Below are 14,153 nucleotides of genomic sequence, written 5' to 3'. Positions count from 1 at the left end.
TTTACGGCCCAAGCTTACATCACACTCAAATTTTTACTGCATGCCTTTGGTAAGTGTCGGAGTAAGAAGAGGTTTTAAAATAATTAGTGCATGCTTACTTTTACCGCATGCCTTTGGTAAGCGCAGGAGTGAGAAGAGGTTTTAAATTCATTAGCGCCCCGGCGGCAATTCAAGGAAATACGGTATTCTTACACACACACATATATATATATATATATATATATGTACATATATATATATATATATATATATACATATATATATATATATGTGTGTGTATGTATATATGATTATACATATATATATACAAACACACACACATATGTATATACACGTACATACACATAGGTTTTTGTATTTTTATTTTATTTTACTTGTGGGGGGTGAACAGCATTTGATGTATTTGTGTTTACTTTTGTCAATTGTATGTCTGTAAAACCCTAATACAAAAATCCCCATCCCATTTTCTACCGCTTATTCCCTATAATGTTTTTTAAAAAAAAGATCTTGCATTAAATCTACATACAATGCTAATGATCCGAATTGGTTTACTAAAACTGCCGTGAGATTCACTTCTTTATATTTTAAGACCGCCGACCAATGTTCCATCCATCCATCCATTTTCTACCGCTTATTCCCTTTCGGGGTCGCGGGAAGTGCCCAGAAGGATTTCAGCAGAATAACTACATTACCCACAATGCCACGTGGGCTGTCCAAGACGAGCAGCAGGCGCTGAGACTGCCACCACACGGCTATGAGAAGGAAATTCACCACACACACACACACGCACGCGCGCACACACACACACACACACACACAGAGGAGCAGCGGCGACAGAGATGTGAATATGGAGTAGACCTCAAGCCCTGTCAACATGTTTCCCGGAGTTTTCTATGCACTGCTGGCGGGTTTCCTGGCGGCCGTGGCGTCGTCATCGGCTAAGCTGTCCCTCGGAGCGGACTACCTGAAGGGAGTGTGCGAGACGGGGCTCCGGACGTGGGGCGAGCAGCGGAAATTTAGACAAGCGGACGAGACTACCGCCTGTGACCGGGTGAGGGAAGCCGGGAAGGTGAAGTCGGCTTACTTAACATTTCCGCCGGCTCACTCAGCTTCAGCACCGCTCCAAGACGACGTGAGAGGCTGCGGATGCACTCACGCAATGGGTGACATTGCAGCTGTGTGTTATCGCGATGTTTGGCATCAAAGCGTTGTTTCCGCGCGTGGCTTTCTCTTTTGACCTTCACGTGCGTATCCTACGTCACGTTTACTCAAGGTTAATTGATTCATTATTTGAACTATTTGCTTCAATTTTGACCTAATAGAGGATGCCAAACACGTGAGATATCCCCCCACACAAGGCATATTACATTATGTTGTAATGCAATATGTTATCATTTGTCCTTTGTTTGAACAGGAAAAGTTAAACAAATTCAGCATCTTAGTGCGTCTGCCTCACAATACGAAGGTCCTGAGTAGTCAGGGTTCAATCCCGGGCTTGGGATCTTTCTGTGTGAAGTTTGCATGTCCTCCCCGTGAATACGTGGCTTCCTCCCGCTTCCAAAGACATGCACCTGGGGATAGGTTGATTGGCAACACTAAATTGGCCCTAGTGTGTGAATGTGAGTGTGGGTGTTGTCTGTCTATCTTTGTTGGCCCTGCGATGAGATGGCGACTTGTCCAGGGTGTACGCCGCCTTCCGCCCTATTGTAGCTGAGATAGGCACAAGCGCCCCCGCCACCCCAAAGGGGAATAAGCTGTAGAAAATGAATGGACTTTCTATAGATGCAAACATGATCAGAATCACACATATTTTAAAATACAGAAAAGGCACCCTTTATGTTGTTGTCATTATTTTCATATATTCCCATAACATTGACACAATCAGACTCCAGGACATTGACCCCAAACTAGAGATGGTCGATAAGGCCAATATATATATATTGTAATATATATTGCAGCCTCCTACAATAACGACATGGATCACAATATGTTATTTGGCGTATGACTGGCAACAGAACCATTTCAAAACAAAGGCTCCTGATTTAGCAGCTCACATATCCCATCATCCATCCATCCATTTTTTACCACTCATTCCCTTTAGGGGTCGCGGGGGGCGCTTGTGCCTATCTCAGCTACAATCGGGCGGAAGGCGGGGTACACCCTGGACAAGCCGCCACCTCATCGCAGGGCCAACATAGACAGACAGAAAACATTCACACTCACATTCACATACTAGGGCCAATTTAGTGTTGCCAATCAACCTATCCCCAGGTGCATGTCTTTGGATACCGATACTTAACATTTTCAAGATTATTCAATTTTTTAATTTTGATCACAATTATAATCTGACAAAAATACAAGATGGCGGTGTAACAATATCAATTGCATTTTTTTATTGTTTTTTACTATTATTTACCATAAAAGCTTTCCTGTGTCCAGGGACTTATTTACGAGACACATGAAATATTGTAAACCATAACAAAAACAATAAGTTATTGTTTTTTTTTATAATAAAAAATATTGATGCAACCACTGTAGTACCAACCACATCCTGATACTCGATATCGTCAATATTTGTATCGCCTCTGTTTACAGTCAAAATCTTTATCTTAGCGGTTAGCATATCCTCCTCGGTGGTATTGCTCGTCCTCCAGTGATAATTTAATTTGTAGGAAATGTTGTTTAATTGCCGCCGTGGAGGAGAGAGTTGCAGACTTAAATGTTGCTGTGGAGGGACATTAGCCGCTAGAGTGGAGGTTTGCCGCTGTCAGATTTGCAGGACACAGCCAGAATGCGTCATTATCACGACCGTATTAAAAGCAGCCACATTGGTATCATTTATATCGTATATCGCACAACCTTACCCCTGACTAATCAAGAGTAGGCATGATAGGGGAAGGAGGCTGTGTAATATGGCCAAGAGGAGTAGCATGCAGATTTACCCTGTATGCAACTTGAGACTTATGGAGTACTTCATTAAAAAACTTACTATAGTCTACCACTGGATCCAAAAAATGAGCGGGACAGGAGCCCAAATAGATGGCATCTTGACAAAGCAAAAAGTTTTATTGTATGTTCAGAATATGCCGCGGGACAAATGGCCCCAATGCCGGACTTTGGACACTTTTAATGTATGTACAGTAGCTCAATTTCCCATTGTTGATGTCCTCCCCTATTCCATCCATACATTTTCTACCGCTTATTCCCTTTCGGGGTTACGGGGGGCGCTGGCGCCTATCTCAGCTACAATCGGGCGGAAGGCAGGGTACACCCTGGACAAGTCGCCACCTCATCGCAGGGCCAACACAGATAGACAGACAACATTCACACTCACATTCACACACTATGGCCAATTTAGTGTTGCCAATCAACCTATCCCCAGGTGCATGTCTTTGGAAGTGGGAGGAAGCCGGAGTACCCGGAGGGAACCCACGCATTCACGGGGAGAACATGCCAACTCCACACAGAAAGATCCCGAGCTGGATTTGAACCCAGGACTGCAGGAACTTCGTATTGTGAGGCAGACGCCCTATTATTGCACTTATTAAAAATCAATTATCATGCACGTCCTTAATTGGAACAATCTTTCATAGAAGTTTAGAAAAGAAGTGAACGTCTGATAATCTCAAATAGTAAAAACAAAAAGCCACTTGTTTCAAACTGTAAGTGTTCAAATACGTTTAAGCGCTGTAAAATCTAGCTGTTAACAAAACATGCTGCCATGACTTTCACAGTGAGTGACATAGGAATTGGTTCCGCTGCAGTCTGAACCTATTGTGATGATGTCATGTTTTTAGCTGCACATCCCGCTGAGGCTGCTCTGTGGCGGCCTGCTTTTTACCTGCAATGCTGTGATGTGGACCTTCCTTGCCAAAGCACTCAGGCACTCCTCCTCTTCCACCCGAACCACTGTGACCACCACTGCCTCCAACTTTGTATCTTCCGTGAGTCAAAGCCTCTATCTCTCACACAAACACATATATGGAATAGTATCGTACTTTGCCATTTGAAGATTGTTTCAACAATAGCTACTGTCTGAGCAGCTGCATTGATAGGCAACCAGAGAATGGATTGCACTGTATTTTATAATACCTATACACATATTGGGATACCCGGTTATTATCAAACCTACAGAAAGTGAAGGAAAAAAATAGAGTTGACCTCCCAGATGCAGCAACAGCAAAGTGTCTAACCTTGGATTTCCACAGGATGCGGAACGTCGTTGCCACGGCGGCAGACTTTTTCCGTTTTATTCAAGTCAATGTGTCCCTTTCCAGCGCCTGCGAAATGGCACCGACATGCCGTTGACATTCCGCAATTCAGTGCTGAATATACGCATAACTTTTATATTTGCCGGTCGCTGCAACGATTCTGTTCAAATTACCGTACTTTCCGGACTATAGAGCACACCAGGATATAAGCCGCACTCTGCTGTGCTGACTGAATGAGTAACAATGGATGTGCTGCTGGGCACAAAATGTGTGAATGAAACGTTCGTTCATGTCACGCCTGTAAATCTGGTTTCATGTTTGATCATGTTTTGTTTTGTTTTCTGGACTCTTGTTCCATTTTGCACTTCCTGGTTTGCTTTTGTTACCATGTCAACGCATTAGTTCCCACCTTGTCACGCCCCTGCCCTCAGTCCCGCACCTGTTTCTGATTATCACAGCCAGTATTTAAGTAATTTTCTTTCTGTTCACCAGTCTGGGAACTTCGCTTTCATTGCCTTTCATACTTCATGCCATGCTTTTCGATTCATCCACGCCAAGTAAGTTTTTGTTTGTATTCCTTCCTTTGATAGTATCTTTTGTTTGTTTGTAGATAGTATTGCCATTGTGCTGTTTTTGTTCTAAGTTTTAGTATAGATTATTATCCGCCATCGAGCGCACTTTTTGTTTTGCCTTTTTTTTGTATTTTGAGTATAAATAAAAAAACATGTACCTGAATTCACGCCTGGCTCGTCCTGTAATCCAATGGTCCCCAACCTTTTTGTATCCGCGGACCGGTCAACGCTTAATAATTTGTCCCGCGGCCTGGGTGGGGGGTGGAAATCCTTTTTTTTTTTTTTTTTCTTTGTCATGAAAAAGGGACGTTTTTGTCATGAATAAGGAAGGTTTTTGATGTTGCTGCACTAATTGTAAGTGTATATTGTGTTTTTTATGTTGTTTTTATAAAAATTTGTAAAAAATTCTCCTGCGGCCCGGTACCAATCGGGCCATAGCCCGGTGGTTGGGGACCATTGCTGTAATCCCTCTGCGTCGAAGGAGCACAAACAATCCTTGTCCAGGTCTGACAGTTCAATGAAATAAGGTTCCTCCAACAAAGCATATTCTTATTTAGTCTGTGAACGAAATCTAAAAGTGCGTACAATGAGTGTTCTGTAGATTAGGTTGCCCTGAAGTTTTGGGAAAAATCAGTCTGTTTATGTTGAAATGTTTTGCAATATAATTGCTGTCTCGTTACCCAGCATTAAAACGTGCACACGTGACGCCCTGTTCTGTAAAGCGAAGAAAGTCTTAAAATTAAAAGCAGCAGTAATAACCAAGATTCTACCACAGCAACTAACAAAATGCACACATTTATTTTATAAATGTTGGTGACAATGTTAGTGCAAGCAAAGGCTATTTTGATATAAATGAGTTGTACTGTACGATAATGATTTTCTCCATTTGAGTCCTGGAAGTTTATTGTTTTTTTATTTCCTCTAAAGGCTTTCTTGGGCCAGCTGATCTTTGGTGAGGCCCAGATAACACTGTGGTGGGTCGGGATATCCCTGACTTTCTCTGGTCTGCTGGTCCTGCAGAGGGTCTCTCCGCAGGAACGGCATCAGGACGCCGTCAAGGATGAATGATATTGTATGTTTCGTCTCTGCTAAGCTATGCTTTTCAGACTGCTGCGCCAGGTTTTCTTTCAATCGTTCTGATTTTCCATCCCGCCAAAGAAAAATGACACATTATTTGGTGTAGATTTATGACAATTATGGAACACAGGTAGGAATGTTGGGACAAGACAAAATTACATTCAGAATTGTTTTTTTTCTTAAAAGAAATAGTTTGAATTGGTTTATTTTTGTAAGTAATGTAAATGTCACCGTTTCGTTGGCTGAGCAAATCCCTTAAAATTGTAGATTACTGGTCTAACAATAACAATAAGCTGATGTTAACTATGGCTCAACCTATCATCTGGTCTAAAATGATTTTTAGCTTTGTCAATGAAGATGATACTAGTGTAACCTTTAAAGCAGGGGTGTCCAAAGTATTGACCAGCATTACGGCCCAGAATAGTTGGGGTTTTTTGTGTTTTTTTTCTTTAAAACGACAACAATGTGACAAAAGAGCAACACGGCTAAATGAATGGAGAGAAAGTTGTTATTTGAGTGACAAAGTTACGACTGGGGGTAAGTGCTAATGCAAATTTTGGTAGTGCATCAATCCGATACAAAATAAATACAGGTCCAGTATTGCCTTATTATTTAAACTGATGCCAAGGCCACTACCTTTTACTTACTGTGTACATTATGAAACCAGAACAAAACACAGGACAAATGTTTTAGGTACACAAACAAAACAATCTTAAACCTATTTGTGAACGATTTAAAAAACAACAACAAAACACTAAACAGTAGTACCTCAATTGATTCTGTGACAGCGGTCTTAGCTCAAAATACTTGTATCTCAAACCTTCCATTAAAATGAATTGAAATCAAAGTAATTGGTGCTCGCCCTAGGGCTGCACAATTCATCCAATTTTAATCGTGATCACGATTTTGCCCGCTGCGATTAAATGAAGGTGATCGTCGGCGATATTAACATTTAAAAAAACTGGCTTCGCTGCATTTCAAACCAAGCACGTTGACAACCAACAGTCAGCCAACCACTAGGAGGCGACCAATAAAATGTGGGCTGATTTGAGAGAGTGACAACAAAGGTTGAATGTAGATCAGCCAGTAGTTCCCAAAATTATTAGGAAAAATAAATGCATTATTACATCAGTGCCTTTCCCTCCCGCAGAGATACCTACAGACACGCAATTTAATCCCCAAAACACGATTGCACGTTTTGCCATTCTCTAGACACTCCCGCTCGGTTCCTGAAACCCGAAAATTATCGAGATGCGGGGACACGTTAAGCGTTAACAACACTTTCCTTCTTTTCTCAACCGCCATCGTTTCAGCGCCGACAAACAGCTACAAAAGCGGGAGTTCCCAAAATACAGACCAGCGTGACATCAACTGTACCCCGACGGACCCTGTATCCCTGTATCCATCCACCTCTCAAAGACTGGCCAAAATGTGGGCTGTAATAGCGTTGTTTTGGCCAAAGTTATACGTCCTATATTTAATGTGAGCAGTACAATGAATGTTTTTTTTGTATGTTAGTTTCATGCATAATCTATTTTTTCATTTGTTTGCACTTCATGATTGCACTCTGCAATGACATATCTATTTTAGCCCTTTTTATTTATTTTTTTTTAAATTTTACTTTATATTTTTGCATTGATTTTTATAGTTTCATTTTGAAATAAAAGCAATATTTACATACTGGTAGTTTTAAAATATGTTTTATTAACAGTAAGTAATCGGGATTAAAAATCGGGATTTCAATATTGATGAAAATTATTGTGATTATTATTTTGGCCATAATCGTGCAGCCCTACTTGTCACCCCAAAAACAGCACAAATGTAACATGCCTTTAAAAAGAAAAACTAACTTTTAGATAAGAAATATTGGATATAAACAATACAATAATAGACTGTACTACTAACAGTATTATAGTTTAATAATAACAATGTACAGCATTTACATTGGAGAGTGGATTTCTACGTATCTTCTTACGGCTGCTTCTCCGTCAAACACACGATCAACAGCTTTTCCATATTTTCATTGATACATTTCTGTCAGTTAGATATCACTTTAACATTTTTGGCTGGCGGTAGACTTATTCTGCTTCAATATGACGCAGACTATGCTCGTATTGCTTCGCTAAGTGACACGCTTTGTCCTGTTTCTGATTATATATTTCTTTAATTCAGTGACTATCATCCATTCCTTCTTTTCAGCACTGTCCTTCACACTCACTTCCTTCCTTCCCATTATTGGAAAACAAAGTTATGTCCATTTCTAGTTATAAGCTAACACTAGCAAGTAAAACCAAATGTTTTACACGGATCTTACAGGGTTCACTGTGACATTCACTACACCAACTAATGGCAGGGATGCTTGTTACTCAAATGTTTGCTTACAGCTTAAAGCATAACAATTAGCCCAATGACAGCGTTTATCTCAAAACATTTTTAAGTCAGGATAGGTTGAGGTACTGCTATACAACAATATAAGATCATGTAAAATTATTAACAAAGTAATATAACTACTCCGTTTTTTCCCCAGGACTTTTCCCCCAAAAGTGGCGACTTGTCCAGGGTGTACCCCGCCTTCCGCCCGATTGTAGCTGAGATAGGCGCCAGCGCCCTCCGCGACCCCAAAAAAGGGAATAAGCGGTAGAAAATGGATGGATGGAACTCCCTTCATGTCAAAGTATTTAACACATCAAAATCAAACACAGATATTTGTAAAAATAAACAGTTAAAAATGTGGATATCATCACGCTCATCTCGATCCTATACAAAGGAATCAATACCATTTGGATCGATTTGCTTACCCTTACAATTAATGCAACTTTAAAAGTGAACCATGTATTAGGAACTAACTATTTACTTATTAGTTGAATTTAGCAAAAACAAGTAGGTTTCTGTGTTTTATAGACACTGTATTGAGGAGCCCTGAGCTTATGTTATCTTAGCTTAACTAGTCTGATTTTTGTTTTGTTGTTGTTGTAATGATATCTTGGAGTTCTGTCACTGTTAGGTTGACAGGGGAAAGAGGCCAGTGAGTTGTCCATCTTGTTAATAAATCTAAAAAAGGTATACATTTTATCATCAAGTCTTTGGTCGTTTTATGCATCAGATCAAAAACTGATGCATAACACAGACATGTCAGCCTGTGTATCATATCTGGTAAAACCATCAGGTTACCAAAGTTTTGTTACATTCATTTAAGTAACTATAACATGTTATATAAGGGTGTCCTTACCAGTACTAACTGTACCCGCTTAAGTTGACGTCAACACACAATTTGCGACCCATTGGGGTCTTAAACCTTTTTCACCAAGTACCACCTCAGAAAAAAGTTGGCTTTCCTAATAACATCATAATAACTAACATTAAAATACAGTAGCGTAGTAGGCTGAATTATTCATAAAAACAAAGCAGGGGTTTTATGTAACAAGTATATTTAATATTTTCTGGCCACTGTAACATTACACACAATTTAAACAGTAACATTGTGTTAAAATATAGGAGAAAACACAGTATTTCAATCAAGTGATTCTTTGGTGTACCACTAGGGGTACACATAGCACAGTTTGAGAACATTAATCATTTTAAGACGTACGCAAAGTAACTTCCTGTTCAGTGCAAAGTAAGCTTCAAAATAAAAGCATGGCAGTATTAACCTGGATCTTGCCACAGTTGCAACAAAATGCACTCATCAGCCCATCTATCCATTTCGTAGCACACAGCTGAATTCGATCTCAAATGCAGCTGGTCCTCATGTCAACATGTTCTGTGTTTCGATGCTTTGTGGTAACAAATGTGCTGGCATAAATTAATTTAAAACCTAATTGTGGTCCGAAAATACGACTCATTCGATAACTAGCCCATTATTGCGGGAGTTGTGCTTCACCTGCAGCGACACTGAGGAGGGACAACATCACCTATTCACTTTTGGCACGTCTTTTTGTGTCTCTCCTGGTGGCAGTGCGCCAAAGAAAAGGACAGACATCACCATGGAAGTGTAAATTGTACAAAGCTTATTGTCCTAAAATTTTCCTCACGTTTTTTCTCCTCCGCTCGACTGTCTTGACCATCATTAAGGATAAAGATGTGCTTGAGCTTGTTAAAGGTTTTGCTCTAATGAAAGCGAAAGTAATAAAATAAGCAGCATAGTGTCTCATTATTACAATGGAAAGGTTGCTAGTGCTTTGGCTGGAAGAGGAGAATCAATGCTGTATCCCAGTGAGAGAAGGATAAAAGAAACAATTGTTGGAAACCTTGAAAAGAAAAAAGTGCGAAGGAAGTGAAAGTGAAGTCAGGGATGATTTATGCACTTTAATGCTTGTGCTAATTTGAATAATCTTAAAGTTCAAAGTGAAGCTGCTGGTGGGGATGATAAAGCAGCCCTTTGGCTGAGATCAGAACCAGGATAAAATATCAGTAAAAAATTTTATTTACTGTACTGCGGTTTCAGTAAATTATTGTATTCAGTGTTTTGGTACAGCATTTGACATACTTTGTGAGTTCACTTACTTACACTGTGAGCGACTTCAGTGTTGTTTTAGGTATGAGTTATGACTTGAGTTACTCAGAAATAGTTACCTAGAAATAGAACACGTTCTTAATTTCAGGACCACCTGTACAAACGACCGTTTTTACCGAGTGTCAACTTTGAGACCAGTGGGTCTTGAAACTTTTTGACCTCGGAGCCCCACTTTTCCACAACACAGGTGCATGGAGCCCACCTAAAGGCCTACTGAAATTAGATTTTCTTATTTAAACGGGAATAGCAGGTCCATTCTATGTGTCATACTTGATCATTTCGCGATATTGCCATATTTTTGCTGAAAGGATTAAGTAGAGAACACCGACGATGAAGTTCGCAACTTTAGGTCACTAATAAAAAAGCCTTGCCTTTACCGGAAGTAGCAGACGATGTGCGCGTGACGTCACTGGTTGTAGGGCTTCTCACATTGTTTATAATGTGAGCCTCCAGCAGCAAGTGCAATTCGGATCAAGAAAGCGACAATTTCCCCATTAATTTGAGCGAGGATGAAAGATTTGTGGATGAGGTAATTTAGAGTGAAGGACTAGAAAAAAAAAAAAGCGATTGCAGTGTGAGCGATTCAGATGTTATTAGACACATTTCCTAGGATAATTCTGGAAAATCCCTTATCTGCTTATTTTGCTAGTGTTTTAGTGAGTGAAACAGTATCTTAAAGTCGGTGGGGTGTGGCCCCGGATGTATTGACGCCAGAGTCTCTGAGAGAAGTCACGGCAGCTGCAGGAGGTCGCTGGCTCCGCTGATCTCCGGTAAGAGGCGACTTATTTCCACAATTTTCTGACCGAAAACTGTCGGTTGACATGTAGTCGGATCCATGTTCGCTTGACCGCTCTGATCCATAGTAAAGCTTCACCTCCGGGAATTTTAAACAAAGAAACACCGTGTGTTTGTGTGGCTAAAGGCTAATAGCTTCCCACCTCCATCTTTCTGCTTTGACTTCTCCATTATTAATTGAACAAATTGCAAAAGATTCAGCAACACAGATGTACAAAATACTGTGTAATTGCGCGATGAAAAGAGACGACTTTTAGCCGTGTGTGGTGCTGGGATAATATGTCCCCTCCAACCAATAACGTCACAAACACGCGTCATCGTTCCGCGACGTTTTCAACAGGAAACTCCGCGGGAAATTTAAAATTGTAATTTAGTAAACTAAACCGGCCGTATTGGCATGTGTTGCAATGTTAATATTTCATCATTGATATATAAACTATCAGACTGTGTGGTCAGTAGTAGTGGGTTTCAGGAGGCCCTTTAATATTAACACTGAATTGGTATTTTTACACATGATTTTAATCATATTCAATAATTACCCTATTTTTGGGGCTAACACACCAACCAGAGTTTTGAGTAAATACATGTTTACATTTATTAACCGCACCAGACTATAAGCCGTAGATATATATCAGTACGGAATATTTTGTAATTTTTTATTTACATACCTTTATTTGTTTCCAAATGGTGTCCGTCACACAACAGTAAAACGGCTGATCAAACAAAACAAAAGTCATCGTCATGGACCCACTAGCTGCGGAAGCAAGCACTACAATCAGCTAAACAGACTCAATAACTCCACAGTGACGTTTGGTGAATTTACAAAACTGAAACAATACAAAAGAAATGCCATTGTAAGTTAATAATAATAATAACACACGTATTAGCATTTCTGCTAAGGCTAAAGACGCAAGCTTGATTACATTACAATAGCACGTTCAAATATAAATGAACACACTCCACAGACATTACGCATGGAACTACAGTATTTAGTAAATAAGACTTGTTTCAGTGACATTGTAAAACTTAAAAACGTTGCTTGGAGTGATAAATGTAGAATCCTTTCGAAGAGAACCGCTGTACAGGATTATTCTTCCGGTTCAAGGCAAGAAATCAGTACATTTTTAACCCGCACACCTGTAGTGAGCAAACTTCTCCAAAAGATGGCGCCATAGCACAAACAATAACACACCTTTACAGTGTCTCGGTCGGTGTTCTATGAACAATTTGTTGAATACAAACATTATGGCGGTCAGCGAAGAAAAATCATAAATAAGCCGCACGGTTTTATAAGCTGCAGGGGATAGGTTGATTGGCAACACTAAATTGGCCCTAGTGTTTGAATGTGAGTGTGAATGTTGTCTGTCTATCTGTGTTTGCCCTGCGATGAGGTGGCGACTTGTCCAGGGTGTACCCCGCCTTCCGCCCGATTGTAGCTGAGATAGGCGCCAGCGCCCCCCGCAACCCCAAAAAAGGGAATAAGCGGTAGAAAATGGATGGATGGAGGATTTAACGCATGGGGGAAAAAGTAGCAGCTTTAAGTCCAGAAAATACGGGATATCTAACCTACTTGGAGTTCAACAACATTGTCAAATAAATTATAAAAGCATGTGTTAATCACAAAGATTATCGAATAATATGCTTAGATCAGGCTGATTAGAAATATAAAAAATAACTCAAATAACTGATGAAAAATACAACTATATTGTACTATAAATTAAATTAATGAATATGTGTCTTAACTAAACTGCCATTAAAATGTAAATGCAAATGAAAATAGAGCCTCACCATTTTATTCATAATTTTTGCACTTTATTCTGGAAATTTACTTACCATTCACAATCCCAAAGTAAGACAAGAACACACACGGTTCTCTTTTTCTACGCAGTCTTACTCGTAAAAATCAAAACAACCGAGTAGATATTTTTTGGCAGCCTTTGAGAAGGCGCCTGCGGCCCACCAATGTTTTAAAACACTGCACTAGACCATGGGTGTCCAAAGCACATTTTCTAAACGACCCGCCGTATTCTAAAAAACACTCTTACAAAAAACACTACAATGTGGAAGAGAAAAGTTAAAATGTTGACGCTAAAAAAACTCAGGATGCACAATGTATTTCTTTCAAGCAGATAACCTCAGGGGCCCGTATTTCTAAAGTTTCTGAGAATCCTTTCAAAGAGCTCCTATCTTAACCTAAAAATGTCTAGCAAGGAGTCTTATCTTAGGAGTGATTCCATAGTATTTTCAGAGACCTCTGAACAAAGTATGGACAGAAAGTCAAATCTAAATGAGGAAGTGCGGTTGACCTTGTTGCTAGGAATGAGTCAACATTTCAAAACTGTGATTGGTTGATCCTAAAAGCTAAACATACTTTTGGTGATAAAGGGCAAAGGATAGACCCTAAAATCAATCAACTTATTCATAAAATATGTTATGTAGACTGTGTAATGTACTGTAAATAATATTTTACAAACAGGAATATATATCCGTTAAATGAATAGTAAGCTATTTAAAATTATCCTACGAAATGTGTGAAAACTTTGGCCCAATTGCACATTATTGACATTGTGATAGTTAAATTTATTTGCTTATATTAATTGCCGTGCTGGTATTTCAACATTTGAACTCAATTGGATATTTACAAGTGTAAACTGGCTCAGCTTTCATCAATTTCTGCGATTGCTGACCGGCCTAAGTGAAGCTGTGTGGGTTGGCTTTCATTTGGAATGGTATTGCATTGTGGCGTTGGGTTGGAGAAGTAAGTGCGTCTCTAATGAGATTAACCGCAAACTATTTCCTGTAGCATCCAATCTTGAATCCAATCATCCAGTCTTTGGAGAATATTTCTCTTGCCTCTTCCGTCTTCTGCTGAGGGAACTCCTAAGCCGCTTAAAAGTGCTCTTTCCTTCTCTAAACAGATCTCACCTTAGGAGCACTCACTCCTAAGAGCTAGGATTCTTTAGTAATAGCTTTTATCTTTGCTGG

The 14,153-nt window shown here is 39.8% G+C and overlaps 1 protein-coding gene across 4 annotated transcripts; it reads left to right on the top strand.

Annotated features, from left to right (window-relative positions):
• The first annotated feature begins 777 nt into the window (after positions 1 to 777).
• LOC133539862 (transmembrane protein 42) lies at positions 778 to 10,019 on the top strand. Of its 4 annotated transcripts, none has more exons than XM_061882119.1 (4): positions 778 to 1,132; positions 3,798 to 3,944; positions 4,704 to 4,768; positions 5,711 to 5,852. In XM_061882119.1, exons 1-4 carry the CDS (start codon positions 875 to 877, stop codon positions 5,727 to 5,729), a joined length of 489 nt encoding a protein of 162 aa, XP_061738103.1. In that variant the 5' UTR covers positions 778 to 874; the 3' UTR covers positions 5,730 to 5,852. The 4 variants fall into 4 exon arrangements, with proteins under 4 accessions (XP_061738103.1, XP_061738102.1, XP_061738101.1 ...); XM_061882118.1 differs by lacking the exon at positions 4,704 to 4,768 and adding an exon at positions 8,388 to 10,019 and having other exon boundaries at positions 780 to 1,132; positions 5,711 to 5,855; XM_061882117.1 differs by lacking the exon at positions 4,704 to 4,768 and having other exon boundaries at positions 780 to 1,132; positions 5,711 to 10,019.
• The last annotated feature ends 4,134 nt before the right edge of the window (positions 10,020 to 14,153 follow it).

Source organism: Nerophis ophidion, linkage group LG21, assembly GCF_033978795.1.
Source record: "Nerophis ophidion isolate RoL-2023_Sa linkage group LG21, RoL_Noph_v1.0, whole genome shotgun sequence".
Lineage (NCBI taxonomy): Eukaryota > Metazoa > Chordata > Actinopteri > Syngnathiformes > Syngnathidae > Nerophis > Nerophis ophidion.
Note: the sequence above shows the minus strand (reverse complement) of the source record. Positions and strands in the feature narration are given on the sequence as shown.